The sequence below is a fragment of the Rhipicephalus microplus genome, chromosome 9 (genome assembly GCF_043290135.1).
Source record: "Rhipicephalus microplus isolate Deutch F79 chromosome 9, USDA_Rmic, whole genome shotgun sequence".
Lineage (NCBI taxonomy): Eukaryota > Metazoa > Arthropoda > Arachnida > Ixodida > Ixodidae > Rhipicephalus > Rhipicephalus microplus.
Window position 1 is genome coordinate 98,855,040 of NC_134708.1, and position 23,791 is coordinate 98,878,830.

Sequence of the window (23,791 nt, forward strand, 5' to 3'; positions counted from 1 at the left end):
CTCTCGGCTCTGTCTTGTTCTTTGGGCCACAGCCGGCGTCCGCTGGCGCACCAATAAGGACCACTTCTAAATTGTCCACGCTTTCGTGGTGCGGTTCGGGGGGCCGATACTTCGGCTCTTGGAATTAGCCCGGCGATCGCCTCCCTAATAAACGGGACCTGTGTGACAGCCAATAACAAGGGACAAGAAAAAAGAGACTGACAGTGCACTGAATTACAACAAGATTTATTTGCTAGAACCGCAGAATACATACTTCGGCAGTATCTGTCAAAAAAGAAAATACAAAACAAAGAAAACAGAATTCACCCAACAACCGCGTATTCAACGTCATAACGCACCATGAACAACACGTGTGCCAACTGGTAGATTTCAGGCTCGATTCGTTGCGATAGAAATGATATGGACAGTCTTGGCTGGTTCTTGCTCCTGCTGCAACCGCCATCGTTCACGTATGTGTATGTGTATATGTATGTATATATACACGGGGAAGGACGCGCTAGCCTCCTTTTACTGTGGAGCGAACATCGCCTTTTAGGCCGGGGTCGTCTGAGCACGCGCGCTTATCTCGCGAGCTAACAAGGGGAGGGGGTGCTTATGGTTGACCTGCACAACGATCAGCGCGCGGCTTGTGCCCACACAGGAGGCGGGAGCTTCTACGCGTGGCGTTCTCAACTCGAAAAAAAAAAATGGTGCTAAAGTTGTTCCTGGAGCGGCCTTGTTCTCTTACACTAGCGTTTTGTCCAGCTACTTGAGATCTGATCTAAATGATTGCCAACCTTACTTGGTATATCAATGTGGCCAGTGTGCACTAGCCTTGTTGTGGAAATCTACTGTGGCCGCGCAGCAGGAAACTTGGTTTACTACAACTGCATGTAGTGCATGTTTACTACAAGTAATATTACTCCTAAAAAGGCTAGCTTTGCTTCGTAATACATTAAGATATGTTGGTGTCGCATTCATTGCTTCGCCTTTTTGGCGAAACTGTGACTTTTTTTTGTTAGACACAATAGCAAGGAGAATAAAAATAATGCCAGAGACACCGTATAATTTCTTAGGCATTATCGGCTCTTTGTTCTCCAGCAAAAAATGGGGGTTTTTATCTTGCGCGTATTCTTTTTTTACGTTGTCGTGTTACCAAAATGACGCAAAAAGAGTTTGTTATAGGAACGCATATTTTAGCAAAGCTATAGCTGTCTCTGCGTCAAGATCTACGCAAGTGCGTAAGCGTTTTTTTGCACGTTTGGAAAAAGAGATAGGTGACAATGTAACTGCATTTAAATAATGAGATTCGATAACATTGAACCAGCACTGCGGCAAAATCATAAGCAAGGTTTTTAGTATGTACAGTTTTGTGGTAAACGCAAATAGACGAAATACCGTGTACGAAAGTTGTGACGCTTTGTGAAACCGGTCATAAACAATTTAGCTGTGACCAAAATACGTCACTCAAATCTTGATGAACCCCAGCATAAAACGCCTTCGTGTTAAGAAAACGAAGAGAATAAGTACGGTTTAGTCGATCGCGAGGCTCCAAGAAATTGTGTTTTGATTAGTTCAAATTCTTTTTGCTAATGCGCAAATGTGTTACTCGTTGGCATCATAAAAGATTATTAGGGGTTTACTCTTTATGATGCCAAGTTGTCTAGTGTAGTGCGATATATCTGACTTGAACGCTTTTACAGACAAACAAGACGCTGAAGACGCTGGTGGTGAGCCTCACAACCGCACACTCAGAAGAAGATATTTCTCCCCTCTTCGAAACAATGCGTCAGGTCAACGCATTTTCTCGCATGTGGCTTCATTGGAAGAATCCTTGGCCGTCGGACTTGGCAAATAGCCTCCTTACGGCCCGTACGTTGTCAGTTTCCATAAAACTTGACGACTACAAAGAAGTGGACGCGGCAGTGACATTGGGTGCAATCGCCAGGCATCGCAGCTTCGATGCCGCTGAGATCGAATGCAGTAAGAAAGTGGAGCCAGCCGTTCTTCACATACTGGCGGACGCTCTCGCAAGGACAAAATCTCTTCAGAAAGTACCATTTATTTCTCGACACCACATCATCATCCTAATAAGCAGCAGTACCAACTTATTCAACGTGACCATTTTCACATCACAAATGCCTCTTGTATGTCGCAACCCGGTCCTTTGCTTGCTACTTTCACGTTATACCTGCAAACTCTTTAATCATACGAGCCCACGTAACTTTGTTTCCTTTTGGCACTTATGCCGTGTCCTGGAATTCAGTAAGTTGCTTTTCACAAGCAGTGGTCTTCTTGCCTATGCGCTACTTTTCCTGACCATTTGCAGTTCTTCCTCTTCACTTCAAATATCATGTCCTTACCGATCCTTTGTTCCCCGACACACTCACCCTGTTCCTGTCAGCAAAGGTTAGACGAATCATTTTTCTTTTTATTGCTCGCTGCTTGATCCTCAATTGACCTGTTTATAAGCCTCCATGTTTCTGTTGCGTAGGTAAGTACCGGTAAGATCCAGCAGATATATATATTCTCCTTGTGAGGAATAGTGCTAGCTTCCAATCAGGATTTGAGAATGCTTGCTTAATGCTTGCTTAATCTGATAAAGCGTACTCATAGCATGTTGCTGTGTGTACCACGAAAACAGCTTGCGCAAAAAATCATTGCCAATCAGCAATAACAGAAAGAAGCATGTTAAGCTGCCCGTAAGCTGCATTCGGACGCAGGTTTCCAGTGACGTTACTGGGGTGGAAACACTTATCCCTCGAAGACTGGTTCCAGGAGTCGTACCACTCGCGCCTCATCAAATAAATCTCTCTCAAACCTACGTGGCCAATACCTCAGCTTGGGGTATGGGGTCTTCATATTCGGGGTCGGTAATTTCCCATTAGCAGCGAGATTGCCATTGAAAAGAATGGTGCACATAGCGTACGTCACCCCTCTATACTTTTTTGAAGCTTGGTTTTTGAAGCTTCTCGGCTTTCTGGCAAAGATCAAAGTGTTCAAGCATGCTGTAATTACTTTTATACTATCCAAACAAGCCTCTGAGAACTGTGTACTACAACGAATGTTAAGAGGCTTTCAAGTGCCACTTCTTTATTAAACCATGAAAAGAGTGGCTGTGAGGTGCATCTTACTTGTTTCTTCTTCCATATTATTAGGTCGCAATAACACAATATTATTAGGTCAGAAGCCATAGTAGAGCTCACGCCAGAACGTCAACTTCTTCAACGCCATTCTTGACGCCTTTTTTATCTGTACCACTGTACACTGTCGTTGTTTATGAAAGGGAACACGCGAACGTGCGGCCTGCGCCCCGCTGCGGCTGCCTACAGCACCAACCACCGACAAGTGAAGAAAGCACGTTCGTTTTTCGTGTCATCTATGGCCAAACAAAATAACGAGTTCTGGCCGGTAGACAAGCGCTGCCAGATTACGTTCCCTGATCACTCGAGCGGTGAGCGATATCGAGCGATTGCTCCAGCTTGCGCCGTAGTGACGAATTTGTTTGATATGTTGGCAGTGAACTACGCGCTGCACGCCTGAGCAGAGAGAGAGGGCATTCTAGCAGCGCTTGTCTACCGGCCATAACTCATTACTTTTTTCTGCAACAGATGACGCTGAAAGCGAACGTGTTTCCTTTTGCTGTCAGATAATGTGCTTTAGGGAGCCGCCGCAAAGCGCAGGCCAGGCGTTAGCGTGTTCCCTTTCATAAAGGATGACCGTGTACATTGACAATGTTAGTGAAAACCACGCAACGGAAACCCCGCAGCAAAAGTGCCGACCCGGCGCGTCTATGAAGCCACAGTACAAGGAGAGTAGTATAGCTTGAGCCTTGATACGTGGATGACGTCACGAGGTAACAGAGGCGCCGAGGGTGTGTGGTTAACCGGGACATTTTGGTACGTTACTTGCCGAAGCACACGGTATGGTCCCGTAAAATGCGAAAGTAGCTTCTCAAGGGCGCTGTTATGTCGCGTTGGGGAGCAGAGAAGAATGAGGGAACCCACTGGAAATCATTGTTCTTCATGTAATTTGTCATAACGGTGCTTGTGCGTTTTTTCAGGAGTCGCTAATCTGTTGCTTTCCCCAGAGAAGGTACTGGGGTCATGGGGCTGCCAGATGGCACCGCACCAAGAGGTTGTCTGTTATGGTGCCGATATGGTTGGCAAAGGCAAGTCCACACCCGAGGCTATGGTAGCATATACTGCAGGAGGCATCCACTGCCGAGCTCCATCATAAAAAAAGAGTACCCCGCACCTCTACCCAAAATGTTACAAGGCCATAATATTGTCAGTCGCAAGCCACAGTACAGCTGAAGCCCGAACGTAAACTTCAACTCCCTTCTCGACGCCTTTTTTTTTGTATCTATTCCACTGAGAATGTTAGTGAATAACGTGACACCATATGCCGATATGAAGTGCGGTAACTGATGGATGCATTACGCTTCCACAATCAGCAATGCTTCAAACACTGTACAATGTTTCGAACATTGTATCCTTACATTGTACATCGTATCCTTACAGTTTTGTCAAAAGCCCAACGTTTCAGTGTTGAAGCACTTTCATTCGACATCCGTCACATAAACGTCAGTAGTCTTTTTTTCAGATTGTTTTCGACCTATGAAAGCAATAAAAATAAAGGCTCATGTTTTATGCTTATCTTTTTCATCTCTATCCGCCGCTGGACGCCACAGGGTCAATAGCATGGTCACATCATATAGCATCAGACAAGCATCGTCAACGTTGAGGGCTTCTCTGCTAATGACTATAGTACGATGTGTTGTTTAGGTGCATCCACACAATCAGGATGTGGAATTGTAAAGTCTTCAATATCAGGCTGTCTTTCCGACAGTACTAAGGCTTGCCTCAGTTACCTCCAATTCGCGACAATTTGTGCGAGCTTACTTCATATCTTTTCGGCGAAATAAATAATCTTTTGTGTAACTCGCTGTCAGCATCGGCTGCATCTCTCCATAGTAATCCCGCGGCCTTAAGCACCGGTCATCTCTCCAGGGCTTAACCAAATCATTCGAGGTGCACCTCTTTTATTTTGGGTCAACTAGAATATCCGCTACCTTTGTTCGTTGCCAGAAAAAATCTGTTACTTTCGGTGCCTTTGTTGCTTCTGGAACCGTGACATGTTTAACGATTGAATGCCGGTTATTTGCAATATTTTCAAACAGGAACAATCAAGTGTGATAGTCTTTTTAGGTTTTTATCTTGATTATCGCGGATGTAAACGCTTTAAAACCTTGCTGCATGGGCGACCAGGGCGCGGTGCAAGTGACAGCCGTCTCTTTCCCTCAGTTGCTGAATGGAAAGTTGTTGCATGGAGAACTAACATCCGTGGGAAGGTACCGATATGGTGCATGTTATCACTCTACTGATCGAAACTCGCATCATATTCATGCTTATCATGCACAATGCCTAATCAGCAAACTGAATTTCCAAATGGCATCGACAATTCTTCTTTGAATTATCTATTTTAAAGAATGCAAAGAATTCTGATTTGCTAAAAGAATACAGTCGGTATATCGCTAAATTTGTAAAATTTTGCAAGAAAAGACCGGTATTCTGAGCATTATATTGTGAATATGGTTCCGAATACTTTGCCGAATAAATCTGTTGCAGGGTACCTAGAGTAACGAACTGAACTAGCTAACTAAAACTGCTAACAATGTCACACACAAATATTGTTCCTGATGCCTTATTCCAACGAGATATACGCTACAGATGTTAGGTTTTCTGTAGCCTTCTGTGAGAAGAAAAAAAATATTCATTCGCTTGCAACGTGCACTGCAGAGTAATATTTACTATCCCCCCTTATTACAACGTATTACTAAAATGCATGCATCACCATGCGTCTGTCCCACTTTATAAAAAAGCTTCATACACTATAACATTTCCTTCTAATGACCTTTGAAATGTTCTTTTTTGTTTTTATTACGCAGGCATTTGGTGCTGAATTTGTCCGGTTTACCGGATGCCGACGTGGTCAACCTGTTTCGCGCCCTCGAAAGTAACCGGACAGTCTTCATTATGGTCTTAAATGCGATCACCTTTAGCAAAAGAAACGCCAAGGCATTCGGTCGATTGGTCGAATGCAACCGATCGCTCGTTTATATCCACGTCAATCTTCAACGTAGCGATCCCAACGTCGACCGTATGGTTCAGTTCCACAATATTTGCCGGGAAGTTAAGGAGGCTCTTCGTCGGAACCGGTTTATTCTCAACGTAAGCGCAAGGACGGGGTATTCTAATCCTTCCAATGACCCTGCAATCAAGGCTGCCATCAGGCAAAACTCGGCGAGTATTCATTTTTTTCGTCTGTAGATATTTTGAAACGCAGAGAGCATTGGCTAGCGTGACATATCAGCAAGGCCAGCTGAAGTTTATGGCTCGTGAAATGGCGGAGGTTTAGGACTTTTTATTTTTTCTATTTTCTTTCTCCTTTCTTCTTGCTTTCTTTCGGTCTTTGTTTTTCCTTTTGTTCGTTCTTTTTTTCTTCTTTTCTTTCCTTTCTTCTTTCATTAGTTCTTTTTTCTTTCATTTCTTTAATTTTTCATTTCTTTCTTTTTTGTTTTTTCCTTTTTCTCGTTTTATTTTCCCTTTCTTTCTCGCAATATTTCTTCTTCCTCGCTTTCTTTCTTTTTCTTTCTTTATTTGTTTATTAACACTCACGGCTAAAGGCAAACGTCGCCTGACTTGGCCATGCCACCCATACAGCAGCAGCAGCAGAAAGAAGTTTACGAACACAAAACCCTACATGAAAATCGAACACTACGCTCGTTTACATATATAATTTGTAAAATTCATCGAAATAAATGCAATAAACGAAAACAGACAAAAACCTTAATCTTGCACAGTTTGACTGGTAGTTAGGACTAAAGAAAGGTATGATAGGAGGCAACCAAGAACAACCCTATAGGCCTCACGAGTGTCATGCAGAAAAAAGAGATAACCTTAAAGGGAGGTACTCGAAGTCACCCTGTCCCCTTGGTATTCACCTAGGACAGAAGAAAAGTAGTCTTCTATACACGTCTTCCCCTTCGATAGTGTGAATGAGTGACACGTGAGTGCACAATAGCGTGGAACGCAATCGTCGATCGTGGCTAACTTGGCCTGTGACCGAAAGCGTCGCGTTTGACGCATTTAGGAATGACTGTTCCAGTGTTCTTGTGGGACTCACGTTATAGCTTCAGACTGAGCTTGCGTACTTGTGTTATGCGCTCGATCTTATCAAAATAGTTTAAAAACAATGAAGTAATAACACCTGAAGTGGCACGCAGAGTGTATGGAGTCTATTGCAGCGGGGACGTGGCTTTTCACTCCGCAAAGAGCCTTTGTAGCCGGCATTCCGGTATCGCAGTTGGTGGCGTTGTCAGTGAACGAGAGATCTGTATTTGGGCAAGTTAAATAGATATAGACTCCCGTTTGGGCGTTGAAGGGCTTCTTCTTAGGTGGCTCAGGTGCTAACACCTCGCACTCACGAATTTGAGGACCCAAGTTCGATTCGGCGCGGTGGAGTCTTTTCGTGTTTTTTTTCTTTCCGCACATATATGTAATATATATATATATATATATATATATATATATATATATATATATATATATCGGAAAGGGAACCTGGTACGAATGCGAAGCAGCGGGGAAATGGTTTGCTTGAGCTGGAGATGGTGTACTTTTTTGAGAGCTTATGCTGGCGCGAACGCTGACAATGGCGACGGCGTTGACGCTGGCGTTGCGCAGGAGAGAATGAGGCGAACGCACTCAGTCATTTCATACCGAGGAACTACCACGGCGCTCCCACCGGATTATGAAGCAGTCGCACCACCTGCCATGCACGTCACTCCGTAGGGTAGAGGATTTCCAGAGGAGAAACAGGGGGACCATAGGAGAGAAGAGAGGGGGAGGGTATGCGCATGCGCTGTGGGACTGTGGACACCTCGGGGAGGAAGGAGTGAGGAACGTACACAGCGCCCGTCATAAGCTGCTTCACATCTCAAATGAGGGGCTTGAGCCAGAGTCGAGCTCCACCGTTCTATGTGGAAGTCTCTTGGGCGACCCGGAAGTCGGGGCACTCTTTGAAGCTGTTTCAAAACGGGCATGCATGGGCAATGCAGTGCGAAGAGCCACGTCATCACACGTGTCATGTAAAACATTGTGGTAACACATGCGATAGGCGTCATTCCATGGAGTCTGCATAAGCAGAGTGAGATGTTCTCCATGTATTACAAAAGAGTCAGCCGTAACTCCTCATCATCCGCTATGTCATCCATTCTAGCAGTTTTGTTGCCATGCACATTGCCTCGGAAATCCGTTAAGGCTACTTTACTAATGGAAAGAAATGTGAAATATGACACAGTAGGCAACTGGGCACTGTAGTTGCATTAGGAATTCTAGTTGAATGCTTGTGGCCCGTGTGCCTGGATTTAGGTATGAATCTTTCTGTATTGCGCGATAATTTTACTATTCCAGTGCATGCAAGAAAAGCCGCCGTGGTTATAAAAGTGTCTCTAAACCGTTTTTATAACGTGAAGGAACTGCACTCTATGTGGTTGATATATTGCACTCCTTGCGACTTGTATATCAGGGTACTTCAAGTTCAAAGAGAATATTTCAATGATATATTGAGATAGCAAAAAGCTGAGGTTGCACGGTTAATTGTATTCTGCAAAATGCAGGTGCTCATTAGCCAAAGTCTGCGGTTCGTTACCGGGTCCATGGAGAAGACGGACGCCGTGGCCTTCGAGACCTTGCAGCACTGTCAATCGTTGGTAGTAAGGCTGCACACCTATACCGACGCTTCCATCGAGTCAGCTGGGTTGATGGTCTCCGAAGCACGCGAGAGGTTCGCTTTGAACTACTTCATCCTCGCGGGCATCGTCAAAGCCAAGATTGTGTGCCAACAAAGTCACAAATCACAGAAGAAAATTACTATGCTCGACAATATCGGACGTGCCATGCAGGCGCGCATCTGTTCCTACCTCAGCTTGACCGATGTCGTGGACATCTGAGGGGCCACTGTTTTTTTTCTTTGGTCTCTCAACACTCTATCTACTGACAAAGGCGTCATGCTGCGTCAGCCTTCATATGAACTTGAAGCACGTAAAAAGAACTATCGAGCCAGTTTTAAATAAGCTGCCTCTAATGACAATGAGCACTTTTTAACGGGCAACCCTCTACATTGAGCGTTGTTTTGTAATAGAGAATGCTAAGAAAATATTGTGTGATCATGCTGTTGTATATTATGGTCCAAGAGCAAAACCTACGCTTACGCACATTGCATCTTATCAACGCATGGGACATTGGAGTTTCACGGAATTTTTTTAATCGCTTCGTTCATTATTTATTTCTTTATTTTATCGCGTCCACATTTATCATGTTTTTGGTGTGCATGAAAAGAAAATGAAAAAGGTTCAATTTATTATTCGAAACGTTTGCACATCAGAAGAAGAACGCGTAATTCATTCATCCGCCCTTTCTTTGAGAAAAATGCTAAGATGACGAATTTTGTGTTTTATTACATTTATAGAACTCCGCTGAAGCCGTAGTGCTAATTGTAAAATCGTTTGATCTCTTTATGTTGCATTCGTACTTTTTTAGCCAACGCGTAACTACAAATATGTATTTTTATCCTAGACCATGGCTGATATTTTGTATTATAATGGTTTTACAATTGACAGAGTTCACATAGTTGAGTAATGTTGTCATCCGATAGTTCTCGTTGGTGCCTTTATGGTGTTGGCGTTTGCTGAAGAGACTACAGTTCTGCAAATATGTGCTGCGTTTTCCTAGGATATCATTCTACTCTAACGGAAACGTGTACGTGCTTATAATGCCGCTCTAGGTGTGCTTTGAAGTAAACAGTTTCAAAGAAGCGCTGTGTGTTTGGATCGTTTCATATGATATAATTAGCAAAGCTGCGATTGTTAAAGTTTGTCGCCAGTCCTAGATAAATTTTATGATCTTTATGAAATGGTACGCGGGAATTCACCGCACACACTCGACACAGATGATTCGAAAGACGAGCAACAATCTAGAACCCCAATCTGAGTTTTCTCCCCCTGTGTTCCCGGTATTAAATGCGAAGCATTTCTCAGCGACTTTGAGCGTGCCTGTGTGTGTGTGTGTGTGTGTGTGTGTGTGTGTGTGTGTGTGTGTGTGTAATATCTATCTATCTAGAAAGAAGTGTACATTTATGGGCTCGTTTTCCGTGTTTTACACAATATTAATGAGATCTAACAGACAATAATTCCAAGGGAAGTGCAATGTAGCGTACAATGTACACCGCACAATGTAGCGTTATAGCTGGCAGTTGCAGAAGTTCCACAATAAGGTCAACTGTCGAAATCATGCACGCAATATTCTTAAAACTTTGGAAATGAGTGAAGTTTTCCCTACAATCTACCATAGCCGGTGCTAAATGAAATGACTTGTAGCAGTTTCACCCAACACGTAATCCCAACATAAAAATAAATGGCAGATGAGCGTTCAATGTGCGAGTTACTGGATTCAAGACAGCGCCTGAAGTTATAATTTTTAATGTTAAAAAGTACAAGTAGTTCACTTCGTAGTACACTACTATAGTTGGCTGCAAATCGTAGTCTCCGTTTAGCTCATACACACAGAAGTATTCATATTAGTTCGCTCTAATATGTGTAAGTACTTGCGAAATCACCTTTAAACGGCACCCGCATTAACTTCAGCGTTCTTCGGTAGTTTACATGCTTCATGATGTTTGGTCAACGTGGGGACGCTTTCACGTCCTGTAAATCCACTTTCGTGTGATGGTGCCTACCCATCGTAATTAGCGTTCTCAGCTTCAGCACGTCTTTGCGAGAGTTGGCGCTCTGCTCGCGCACTGGCACCGCGTGGCGGGATCGGGGTTAAATGTGTACACGCGGAGTAGCCCTCTCCGCGTAGTCTGGCAGTGGATGGTTGGTCTTGCGTGTGGTCCGTAGGTGTGACACCGCTACTCGATCCCATAAGCTCCAGTCATAAGTCCAACATCGGCGACGCTGTATTAGTGGTGCCTTGTATGTGTCATACCTACGTCACATGAACACGTTTGAAAGGCCATTGAGTCGACGGCCATCGAAGCGCTACAACTCTATCGAGCTCGACGGAGTTCTCACGCTGCCACACGACAGTTTTCAGTGGCCGTTGAGTGATTCAGGTGTTTGCCGCAAAAATTTCATGGCGCTCCAAGTTTTTATTTTCTTTTTTATGTCATCATTAATAAAACCAAATAAATCTACTTTACAGCACACTTTTGCTTGTTGTTTGTGTCCAAACATGCCAATAAATGTTTACAGGAATTTTAAATGCATAATTAGTTTCAATCGTTGAGCAGCGAAACTGTGGCAACCCTATAACCGTTTTATTTGCTGTTCTGCGGCAAAGATGTTCTATAGAACCTCTGGAGTGGCAGTCGCGGCCGCCGAAAACGGGAGCAAGTGAAGCCGCCGGCGGCCTTATTGCCAGAGGAAAAACAGGGCGGAACCACCATAGACCGCCAAAAAATACGCACTTTGCACGCGGCAGTTTGCAGTTCCACGATAAAAAATAAGATGGAAACCACTTTTAGGTTACACCAACGAATAAATGCCTCGTCTTGTTTATGAAACAAATTATTTCATGCACCCATTGTCAGGTGCACGCTTTCTGATCAATCTGTTGTCGAGGGATGCTTCGCATATCGAGCTTGCTGGTGCACTATTGCGGTACAAAAGGGTCGTAGTATATAATGGGTCTTTCAAGAAATGTGCCAGAGGATACTCAAGATGAAGGGCAACGCGACATTAGCTTGCCTCTTTCATATATGTGCTTGTGTGTGTGTCGGTAGATTACCAGAGAACATATAAGGAAGTTGAAATAATTAAAGCTAAAGTAAGAAAAGAGAGGTAATTAAGTAAACTTGGAGTCACCAGCAGTTTTTTTAGAGTTATCGAAATCTAACCAATTTACAGGCGGAACCAAAACCAAAGCACTGGTGTCGCGTGCAACCTACAAACTCCAGAAGACGTACTCCAGGAAACGTACCCAAACTGAACCGTTTATAAGAACGATTGCGGTGGCGTTAGGTCTGCGTAATATATATCAACTTCCGTTGGCGACGTGCGTTGTCATGGCAAGCGCAGCCTTCAGAGCCCAGAAACGAGGTAGCTCGATGTTTAATATAACGCCACTCACTCATTTTGGCAACTTCTTCTATCTGCGTTTTGGTTTCGGTTTCTTCGGCAAGATTGAACGCATTTCAAAGGTGTCTAATCTCGTTTTAGACGCAATTGCTTACTCTCGTGCCTACATTCTAATGAATCTACGTCAAGGTGGTAGAAACTAACTGGTTTTTGCAGATGCGTTCGGAAAGTAGAAAAAATCGAAAGTGCATGGCCAGGCCGCAGTCTGGTTGTCTGCCCCGTTCTGTTGAAGCAGAATTCTTTGAAGTGAATGGTGCAGAGGTGGTGACCTTCCGTAGCCCTCAATTTATTTCTTCGAACAGCATGTTCCCGGACAGAATGCAGCACACTGTCTTTCGGAAACCTGTAACACGGATAATCAAGGCATAGAATAATTCCTACGTTTGCGAATTCCTCAATAAACATGCACCAAATTCGACATTCACTCGCCAAAAAAAATGTGCATGCACGCCGTCAGTTTTGCTTTGTAAGACAACACCAGGGAACTTGCAATATAAAGGGCATTGAGACGTCCTACTCGTTCCAATGTTTGATACGTGCAGCCATAGACTGCAAGCTAGTGCTTTGTCCATAAACTGAATACTCATATAAAACGTCGTGTCAGTGAGCATTGAAAGCTTCAAGTTACCTTCCATAGACCATTACGCATTTATTACACACATGCGCACTTTTGATAATGTTTCTAATTTACCAGCATACGAGAAAAATACAGGCGATTGTTAGCGAACGAAGCGAGAACACTTACACGTGAAAATTGATCCCAGGCGTCTTCTTGATGCAATTTGTGCGCCATAAGCGACGCACGAAGTCACCATGGCCTTGCAAAATCTTTAACTTCTTTACAAAAGCATGTCACAGTCTCCAAAGGCCACTGTGAGGGTGGAGCTACGAAGCGCACTTTGTCGTCTGCTTTTGAGTCTTTCCTTTTCCAATATGGCGGCGACCGGCGTCAGTTCTCATGGCGCAGCTCCACTCCAGAAGACATAGTATAGAACCTCCTTGTTCTTCGGTTGTGTTTACATGTTTACACGTGTCGGAGTGCGCTGTGACAGCTGGCTGTTACGTGCATGTGTGCAGCCGTCACGAACCGCGAAGCAGACGACAAGGCCGCTATGGTGTTCTGTATGAGTGCGACTATAGAGCTTGATGCCGCAATCGAAGCGGCGAAAGAAGCTGACGCCATCGAGGAAGAAATGTGGCTTGTGAACAATTTGCTGCCAACAATGAACGCGGTGACCGGATGAAGTGCGGAAAGGGCAGGGTGGTCCTTCACTCGGCAGACGAGGTGGTTCAAGAAGACCGTGACACTGCTTGGCGAGGACTACTTTAGGCGAGCGTTCCGCGCCCTGTCGCGGTGGTCTAGTGACTAAGGTACTCGGCTTCTGACCCGCAGGTCGCGGCTTCAAATCCCGGCTGCGGCGGCTGCAATTCCGGTGGAGGCGGAAATGTAGTAGGCCCGTGTGCTCAGATTTGGGTGCACGTTAAACAACCCCAGGTGGTCGAAATTTCCGGAGCCCTCCCCTACGGCGTCTCTCATAATTATATGGCTGTTTTGGGACGTTAAACCCCACATATCGATCAAGCGAGCATTCCGCGTTATGCCGGATACTTTTCGCTACATCGTCAAAACAGTCAGACCACTGCTCGAGCGCCAAAACACTGACATGCGCGAAGTCATCGCGCTTGATAAACGCGTCCGCGATAAGGAGCACTGTTTCGGGCGAGTATTGAGCTAGAGCAATTCGTACACTCTAAATGACACAAATAGTATATTAAATTACTTATAACGCCCATACACACTGCTTTCATTGCGTACTCGTTCATTATTTAATTTTCTAATCATGAGTACGCGCACACTGGGAATGAGAGGGCGTGATTACGCTGTTTTTGCTTCCGCCGCTCAATGTCCGTTGAAGTTTCAATGTAGTTGTGAGGTGCTCCGTCGACTTGGTGGGTCATTGACGCGATAGCCTTCGAAACCACCCATGTGGCAGCGCGTGTATGCCCATTGACTCAATAGACCATCGGTTCGACGGCCTTCTAAACACCCGTGTGACGCGGGCATTACTTTGCTTCCATATATGGTCACTCTACAAACCTCATGTGTTGGTAATACATTCAGCTATTTCTCATGGTATGCGCTACTCCTTATACTAGGTGGGGAGGCTAGCCGTTATATAAAACATGTTAATAAATGTGCACTCGTTTGTTTAGAAATAGCGTGGGAGTGTCCGCTTTTCTCAGAGACCGACTTCTTCGAGACCCCACTGCAGCATGGGATGCTGTCGCCGAAGTTCATTTTTTGTACGTCAAACGAAAACGTGTTGTTTTCCTTGTTCCTAGCCTAAGGCATCTGTTTGGTTTACCTTAAATGCGGCTATGCACCTTACACTGGTTTCCATAACAATTTAGGACAAGTGAATACTTTCTTGTTGTTAGAGGCGTTATTGGCGTAGGAAAGATATTAACGGATGACTGAGCTAAAAAAGCTTTAACGCGATAGCGTTAAAGAGCTCGTGTCGCAGAAAACCCTCCGCCGGCGTCGGCCCCGTTGGTTGTGAGCGAACAATCGTCTGTGCGTCTGTGACCGAAAAATCAAGTTACCTAGATAGCCGCGGGAGGCCGCTAACTTGTCCAGGCGTGCGCGCGCGATCACACTGAAAAAGCTGCGCATTAGAAGAAAAAAAAAGTGATTAAAGTCATGAGGCGCTGTAGTTTCCTTGCCCTGCCACCCCTCCCTGCTTAGCTTCCAGCTTCCAGCGGTTTTGTCGGGACAAGAGAAGAGATAATGCAATTGTAGCATGCGACAAACCTTTGCAACTCCACTCGCACTGGGCGGATTCTTAAAATAATAGCGGTGTTGAATTCGTGAGGCAGTAAGCTCTTCTAGTGCATTCTTTTCGTGTGTACTTGAAAAAGTGTTTCAGGGCCCCTAAAACGCATTTTGTTCGACAGGTGTTACAACTAAAACGAGCCCATTTGGCGATAATAGCGCACGCTGCTCTAATCTACTATGTGCGTGTTTGTGTGCGTGCGTGTGTATGTAACAAAACATATGAATAAGTATGCACTTAGCGGTTGAAGGGTGCACTAGGGTGCGGATTTTGCTAACGCGTTCAACTCGTAAAGGCGAAGCTTATGGGTCCCCCAGTTTGTTGTCTTTCGGTTCCGAACTCACAAAATCGTAGCAGTTTGTGGAAATTCACACGAAGGATTAAGGGGTGAACAAAACCATTTCAGGAATGACAAGGTAGCGTCAGTTCTGGAAGAATGGGCGAAGTTTTAACGAAGAACTGCACAGTTGTGTGCGTCGCCACTAATGACCGGCGTCTCATAAAGGTAGCCAGGCCATGGTACACCGCATGTAAAGACATGTACATCGCGAACCTGCAACTGAAGCACGCTAGTTGGCAGATATGCGTGTACACGATGAAAGCTCCTCCAAGCATTGACTAATTTAGTTGCCATGTCTAGAATGTTTAACTGCGCCATAACATAACAACGGAGCTGAACCATGAAGGTTACTACCTGGACGAATAATTTTGGGGCACATTCACCAAGCATTCTCAAATGAATGGTAGTCTCCCTCTATCCACCCCGCCGTGGTTGTCTAGTGACTAAGGTACTCGGCTGCTTACACGCAAGTCGTGGGACCGAATCCCGGCTGCGTCGGCTACATTTCCGATGGAGGCGGAAATGTTGTAGGCCCCTGCGCTCACAATTGAGGGCACGTTAAAGAACCCCAGGTGGTCAAAACTTCTGGAGCCCTCGACTACGGCCTCTCTCATAATCATATGGTGCTTTTGGGACGTGGGACGTTAAACCCCACATATCAATCAATCTACCAGTATCCCACAAGAGAAAGGTATATAATAGCTGCAGCTTGGCGGTTGTTTCTTACGGAGCAGAAACCTGTAGGCTAACAAAGATGGTTAAACCTAAACTGAGGGTGACACAGCGAGCGATAGAAAGGCGAATGATACGTGTAACCTTAAGAGACAGGAAGAGATCAGAGTGGTTCAGGGAATGAATGGGGGCTAAGAATATCATAGTAAAAACTAAGAATAACAATCGGACATGAACTGCGCATGTAGAGCATATGCATGATAACTGCTGCTCATCAAGAATATCTCATTGTTTTACCAGAGAACGCAAACATGTGAAAGGGAGACAGAAAGTTACGTTGGTATTTGAGAATAAGAAGTTTCATGGAATAACGAGAAAGCAAAGGACCAAGTTGATTAGCGGAAAGTGGGAGAGGCCTTTCACTTGAATTGGGTGCTGTTCAGATTATGCTGCTGGTGAAGATTACGAATGTGTAGGGCAGATTCCGACGTTCCCATACCATATAGTACAGTCGCACGTATTGACACCACCTTTACCCGTACAAGCGGAGACCTGAGCGCCCACAGCAAGCTCAAGAAAGAATTTGTGTGGAGGTCAGCATCTGCGTCCCCCTTAGAAGATGGGATATGAACTACAAGACGCCTGAGCTTTACCGCTAAACTGAGTAGGTACGTGGATACTGGACAGGTGAGTGCTTTTGGCTACTAAGAGTACCTGAAGTCGTTAGATGATTTCTATCACGGTAACTTCAGCCTTACAACAAAGCACATCAGTGAAATAGTGAAGAGCATGCGCAAGCGTGTCATGCCCAGTCAGAATATTTGTTGTCTAGGACTTTCATAAGGACTGGCAAGTGAAAAAAAAAACGAGGATAGCACTGCGGAACTGCACCCCGCCTAGCCCAGTCGTGAAACGCCAACATGATAGTACACAGAACGCATGCGTATACTATTGGTTATTTCTCTGACGTGCTCTGTTGTGCGGTGCTGTTGAATGAAATGTTACTTTAAGATATGTTGAAGTAAACAGCGTAGCAGTCGGCACTAGTAATTGAGCGTGCCGTATGCGCTTCGCATCACAAGCAGCTCTTATCTGATGCTACCATGTCCTGCGCTCAAACGTCACGTGATACTGTTAAGAATTGAAAGAACATGATACATATAACAAAACACGCATCGTCACTTCGCGTTGGCCACAGTAGCATGCGCTGGGCGGGTGATAGTACATCATCATTATATGTGACACCTACAGATGCTGCGGATGCACAATTACACCTTATAACGTCAGCTATTCAGGAGTTCATCGTGTATGCGGAACCGTACCAAAACGAGTAGAATTAGACAGTTGGAGCGGTGTAGTTCAGGCGTCAAGAAACCCACGCTGCTCGTGTCTGAAAGGGTCACACGCTGGAGCACGACTATTCATCGATTTGCTATTAAAGGTGAGCTTCACACGTTAGAACGCACCCATAATTAGCAGGGCATAGCGGACCAGCATTTCAGTAGTACCAAAGCTCCACTTTCGTTCTTGGTTGTCATGTCATGATTGTGTAATTCTGTGGCGAAAAATGGGGGTCAAGAAATGCAGTCGCAGAACGTTATCCGCCAAAGGTGGCTTGACGCCCCACCGTGGTGTTGTATAGTGGGTAATGTACTCAACTGCTGACCTGCAGGTCGCGTGATTGAATCCCGGCTGCGGCGGCTGCAATTTCGATGGAGGCAGAAATGCAGTAGACCCGTGTGCTCAGATTTGGGTGCACGTTAAAGAACCCCAGATGGTCGAAATTTCCGGAGCACTCAACTACAGCGCCTCTCATAATCATATGGTGGTTTCGGGACGTTAAATCCCATCAATCAATCAATCAATCAATCAATCAATCAATCAATCAATCAATCAATCAATCAATCAATCAATCAATCAATCAATCAATCAAAGGCGGCCTGACCATGGCACAATGCCGAATACGGTTGCAGATCATGTGTTAGGTAAAATGAAACAGTTTCGTGTCTTCATGGTGTTTTTTTTTGCTTTGTGCTTAAGCACTGAAACATTCAGTCAGAACGTCTTTCGCCATATCTGTCGTATTTCAGCGATGCACCGGCATTGTGGATCATAACACTCGTAAACCAGGCGCACTTTGTTGCGACGCTCAAGGAGCGCCCACCGCGGTGGAACCGCGGTTTCAGTGCTCACCTGCTGTCATGCGACTGGTTTGACCCCGGCCACGGTTGTAGCAAGTCTATGGAGGTATTTCGCCTCGATATGTGATTTCCGCGGCCGGGATCCAGGCACCATGCACAGAGGCCCGCGTCCACTGCGAGGTCAATGCAGGTTAACGAACACCAGGTGGTGGAAATTCTCTAAGTGCTCCAACACAGCGTGCCCAATACTATCTTAGTTTCAGCGCGTAGACTTGCGCATGTAGTTAATGATATCAGAGCAGCAGCGCACTTAGAAAGAACGGTGAGGACAGCAGAGACTGGAACTCAGCCGTAAGCTATGTTGGTCACCCATCTTCACATAGCACAATGGTCTCGACTCTTTGTAATCAGTCGCACGCACCCCAAAATTGCACAAACGGGCTTCACATAGGTCTTTTACAATACAATGAGGCGGTGTTCCTGGGAAGCCATTTGGAAAAGGCCATGGCTACCGAGAGTGAAAAGGGGCAACACCGCAGAGGTAGACCGAACTTTTGAGGTAATGCTGCTTTATGAAGATGCGGGATAGCCACCCGGTAACTTATCACCAGCCGTATGTATATGTTCCTTTGCACGGTGTGACATGACGTAATACAAAAAGCTTCTGCGATGAAAATTTGACATTGGAAACTACTTTCATCTCTCAGCGCATTGGACTTGATGATTGAAGACACTACTCAACCATAACAGCCCCACGTTGTGCCCCAGATAACTCCTCTTGTTTCACTCACCCGCAACCAGCATATGATTGAGGCGTGCCATACAAAGATCTCAGAAAACCTGAATTCCTGTGACGTGCGACTAAACATAGGTACCAGTGCTCCGAAAGTAAAATGAAGCACGCGAGCCGTGGCAAAACTACGCAAAATAGAATACCAACACGTTTCACCAGATAAGTTGTTATGATAAGTTGTTACGATGATAGTGCCTGTATAAAAATAAGCAACCACTGCTCTAGTGGAGAGCGCTGGCACGGAATTTTGCATATCCGGCCACTGCTCGCGTCTTCCGTTTTACTTTTGGAGCCCCTATACACGCGAGTCACGCCTTTCAACATCATCGATAGGTTGCCGACGAAGCTTGAGTCGAAATTGCGACTTTCGGGTCAGCAGCCTATAGCACTGTAAACATTGCACGGTGGCGAACGCTGATGTCGAAGACAGAGCGTCTCGCTAGGAACAATACGAGGGGCACCTATTGACCAATTCTCTGCCCGCGCGGCCCCAAATTGTCGCCTGCCAAGCAGCTTTCGATCTTGCTTATCGTGGCGGCCATGGCAACTTTTTTGGCCGAGAGAAGAGTGCTAAACTGTATACACATTTTTCCGCAAGATATTCAGGTGTCATCATCTTGGGCTATTAGGACCATAGTTTCTTTTTTCTTGTGTTTGTTGTGACGTGTGTGATTAGAACCATGAAACATCGTATGTAGCAACCCAGCACTTTTATTTTAATTTTTTCTTATTTCTATAGCCCTAATGTCCTACTGGGCATTACATAAAAAGGAGAACTTTGGAGAATATGTACATTTCAAACCATATAGGCAACAACCGACCTATATAAAAAGAAAAAAAACACGAAAAAGGAAACAGCTAGTAAATCGAATCATACAATCTATTCATATACATTCACCAACATCAGCTGAATACATACTCATGAATGCAAAAACAAACAAAGAAAACAAGTAATGATGAAAACACTTATGATAGTTACGTCGAAGAACATTGGCCGTATATAGCGAAAAACCGTACATAAATAAAACAAGGACAATAATAGCAATGTTAGCAATGTTCCTTACTGTACAAATAGTTGTGCAGCATCGAACTGAATATAGAAGGATCTGTTAATCCAGCGATGCTTGGCGCAACATAGTTCCACTCGATTATGCCTAATTACTATGGCGAATTTTGAAAATTGTTTGTCATGGCATAAGCTGAGGCCACCTTCTGCGTGTGATCTACAAGGGTTGAGGTACGAGGGGCTAAAATATATCAGACCGGTTGAAGGATGAATTGCTGTAATAGGAGTGAAATAGCGATAGTCGAGTATGTGGCCTGCGCATGACAAGTGTGGTAAAGCTAAGTTCTGTTTTGAGTTACGAAACACTTATGTAACGTACGGAGGCTGTCGAGATAGAACGGGAAGGTTTATTCTGTACCATTCGAGCATGTCAGTAAAAACCACTGAGTGAAGATGGCATATGACTGAAGCGTATTCAGATATGGCCGAATCAATGAATTGAAAGTGAGCAGTCTTGTGTTCCTGTCGGCGAAATGCAAGCGCCGTTTTGAAGTTTTGGGAGCTTATTAGCAGCATGCTCTGTGCGCAGATGCAGGTTTTTATAGAAAACACAAACGTTAACAGCCCAATAGGTCAGGTCTCAAAGCCACCCACAAAGCATCATATAACGCAAAAAAAGAAAGAAAAAGAGCGCAATCACGGATCATTTGATTGATTGATATGTGGGGCTTAACGTCCCAAAGCCACCACATGATTATGAGAGACGCCATAGTGGAGGGCTCCAGAAATTTCGACCACCTGGGGTTCTTCAGCGTGCACCCAAATCTGAGCACACGGGCATTCAGCATTTTCACCTCTATCGGGAATGCAGTCGGAATTCAATCCCGCGACCTGTGGGTCAGCCGCCGAGTACCTGAGCCACTAGACAACCGCGGCAAGGCAATCACGGGTCAGTGTCATAAATAAAGGGAAGCTTGTCTCTGTTTGTGGTATCGTATCATAGCGAGAATGGTTCTCTTACATATTTCCTCTTGTTCTTTTATTTTTGCACTGAAGTGCTTTTGAAGCAGAAAGTAGTCGTTGCATCTACTTTTATAAAAGAAGATAAAGATTGCTAGGAAAGTTCATCATTGCTGTTGTGCATGCCCGGATGTGGCTTATCTACGACTGCCGGAGTAGCTGGTACAGTTCCGAGCGCGGTGCTCCACCGCTCGAAACATTATATAGTAATAGTTTAGCGGCTCAGCTGCCCCAACGAACAATCCGAGACTCAAACTGCGCAGGCGCGGCACGCTGAGCGAGCCAGCAATTTTATGGAGTGAACTTGCCCGCTCGTTTCCTCCTTTTAGCGTAGCGGGCGTTACAGCGTAGCGTGTGCTAGAACGCAGCGGACCAGTCCGTGTCCCCGCACCCTCAACATTTCTTTCCGCCATGGCATAGAGAGTGAAAAATAACCATTTCAGGGGGTGCTTCTCCGAATGAAAAAAATGGCTGGCTACGCACCTTTCAGTGTGTGAGTGTTCTGCAGGCAAATATTCGACTCGATCGACAACAGCTTCAACCATGTTCAGTAGGTGGCGCCACAATGCGTCCCGTTGTCTCTACTGAAACAAGCAGAGCATTCACCCTGCTATTATATTCTTCCTTTTGTTTTGCCCTCCGGTGGCTTCTCCACTGGGGTTTTTGGCCCATTCAGCCGCTCTGCTATTAATTACTCTCTGTTCAATTCTCCACCACCTCTGCGGTAGTACCCCAAGTGCTGTGCTCAATAGATTGCCAAATTCCCGAACAGACTGCATATACAACATGATCTCTCTTTTTTTGGTGTTAACTTTTGCAATCGTACCTGTTTGGAACATTTATGTTAAGCTTACTTATAGATGTTTTGTCAGATGGGGGAGTTCGCACGTATGCTTGGGCAAACTTCTTAAGGTATCATAGTGTTTTTATCGTAAACACTGTTAGATAGATGTTACGGGACTGAAATAAACATTTGATAACAATGCAATCCCAACTAGCTCAATTCCGCTCTTCAGTCCAGTTAAATATGGGGTGACTTGGCCTGGTTGTATCGGAGTTCTCAAAACAAATCCCAGTGTCTTGATTTCTTCCGTTCAAATTAGTTGACGTAGCAGCGTCCAACTTCGAATGTGTTGGAGCACCCGTAGTTATGCTGGAATCCACTGTAATTGATCTGCTAGCCCCAGACCGTTAAATTCATGAATCAGACTTTCGATTGCCAAGCCCGGTTCTCACCGCTACATTCGTGCTTTGATTGCCGCCTTTTTTAAGGGTACAATTTCAATGTTTCTTTGTATCATTGGTTGCTCGAGTCTTTACTGGCCTAACAAACTCCCAGTTGTGCACATGTTTACTACGCATTCGTCCAGGCACAGTTATTTTTTTGTGATCATACCATGGCATCGGCACGAACGCAACGCTCCGAAATGAGTATCTTAACATCGGACTACATGGAACTGCTTCGGAGCCTGTGCGTAATCACCCAGCCGAGTCTGAACGATGTCGCCACAATCTTCAAGGAGTTCCACCGTGCTTTGAATGACAGCAGTACCAAATCTTTCCCGAAACAATCCAAGTCATCGTCGAGCTCATCTGGTGCTTCCAAGAAACGAAGTGGCAAGTCTGGTAAGCAGCCTTTGTTCTTGACTTACATTATCGCGTTATTGTAGCTATAGCAACAACAACAACAAAAAAAGAGAAAGCAAGCGAGTATTGCAAAGCCTTTTTAGCAGCAATTCGTCATCGCTTTGCTCTTGACTTCGGTTTCATGATCGAAATCACAATCACAGTATGGTGATGACTAGTCTTTATTATCTCTAATGGAGTGTAAATCCTAAGCGTTTCTTCGTTAATTAATTTGTTGTATAGAAAGAGCTCCTTCGTGAACTTGAGTAGGCCCATTGTCATTGCTGGCTCCCCACTTTCTTCTCTGCTTTAGCCTTCTGTACCCTTTTTGCTTGAATCAGGCGCAGGTGGGTATATACTCCTACTGAACGCTAGCGTGTGGGTGACATTTATTGGATGATTGTTGACTTGCAACCCAAGAAACGTATTTAGCAAGAATGGCTGTGCTGGCATTTAGCAGTGCTGCAGCCTAAATCAGTAAGCTGTTCATCTTATCTCCAAATCGTTATTTCAGCTTTACTTCCTTTGGTCACACTATACGTACATCTCACGTTCGGTTAGTATTCATACTACGCAGTCGTATTCATTCAAAAGGTGAAAGCATGCACTCAGAAGTGGCGAGCCAGATATCCCCTCCGAACAGATATATTAACATGTGCTTGATTTTCCGCCAGCACAAATTCTCGTCTGTATGGCTAATTTAGCATTGCCGGCGATTGACATATACCTGACACAATAAACTCGGCTATGGTCTAGAGCTCCCGAATGCAAGATCACAGGTAGGATTTCTGGCAAAGACTATGGCTGTTTGGTAGCGGTGAAAAAAAGTCAGAATACATATGAAACGTATTTTAGATGTTTCACATGTGGACATATTTCAAGGCTTTCAGAGTGAGAGAATTAACTTTTACTTAGCAAGCGCACTCAGGGCACAAGGTGAGTGGCCTCCTTCCAGGTAGCCGTGGGACAAACAGCCTGTACATTTCAAGAATATCCAAGGCTGGTTTGAAAATTCGCCCTCGCATAAACTTTCGACAAGCTGCTTGGGAATCGGCTAATAGTATTGCTGTGTCGGCAAAGATTGAGATTGCTAGCGCTATCGCTGTTTCTTCTGCCGTATCGATTTTTGCAGTTAAGATGCCAGCTGCCGATCTCTCTTTGCCTTCGCTGTCGACCAT

General features: G+C 44.9%; 2 protein-coding genes across 3 annotated transcripts in view; both read left to right on the forward strand.

Moving 5' to 3' along the window:
• LOC119163135 (uncharacterized) overlaps positions 1 to 3,092 on the forward strand; it is a 48,756-nt gene extending 45,664 nt beyond the window's left edge. For both annotated transcript variants that reach the window (XM_037415076.2, XM_037415075.2), the window contains one exon: positions 1,683 to 3,092. In XM_037415076.2, coding sequence (XP_037270973.2) covers positions 1,683 to 2,393 — 711 coding nt within the window. In that variant the 3' untranslated portion in view covers positions 2,394 to 3,092. The remainder of the gene's footprint in view (positions 1 to 1,682) is intronic.
• A 2,818-nt stretch (positions 3,093 to 5,910) lies between these two features.
• On the forward strand, positions 5,911 to 9,858 carry LOC142772052 (uncharacterized). Its single transcript, XM_075874152.1, has 2 exons — positions 5,911 to 6,284; positions 8,663 to 9,858. The coding sequence occupies exons 1-2, from the start codon at positions 6,018 to 6,020 to the stop codon at positions 8,993 to 8,995; spliced, it is 600 nt and encodes a 199-aa protein (XP_075730267.1). The 5' UTR covers positions 5,911 to 6,017; the 3' UTR covers positions 8,996 to 9,858.
• Positions 9,859 to 23,791: the final 13,933 nt, after the last annotated feature.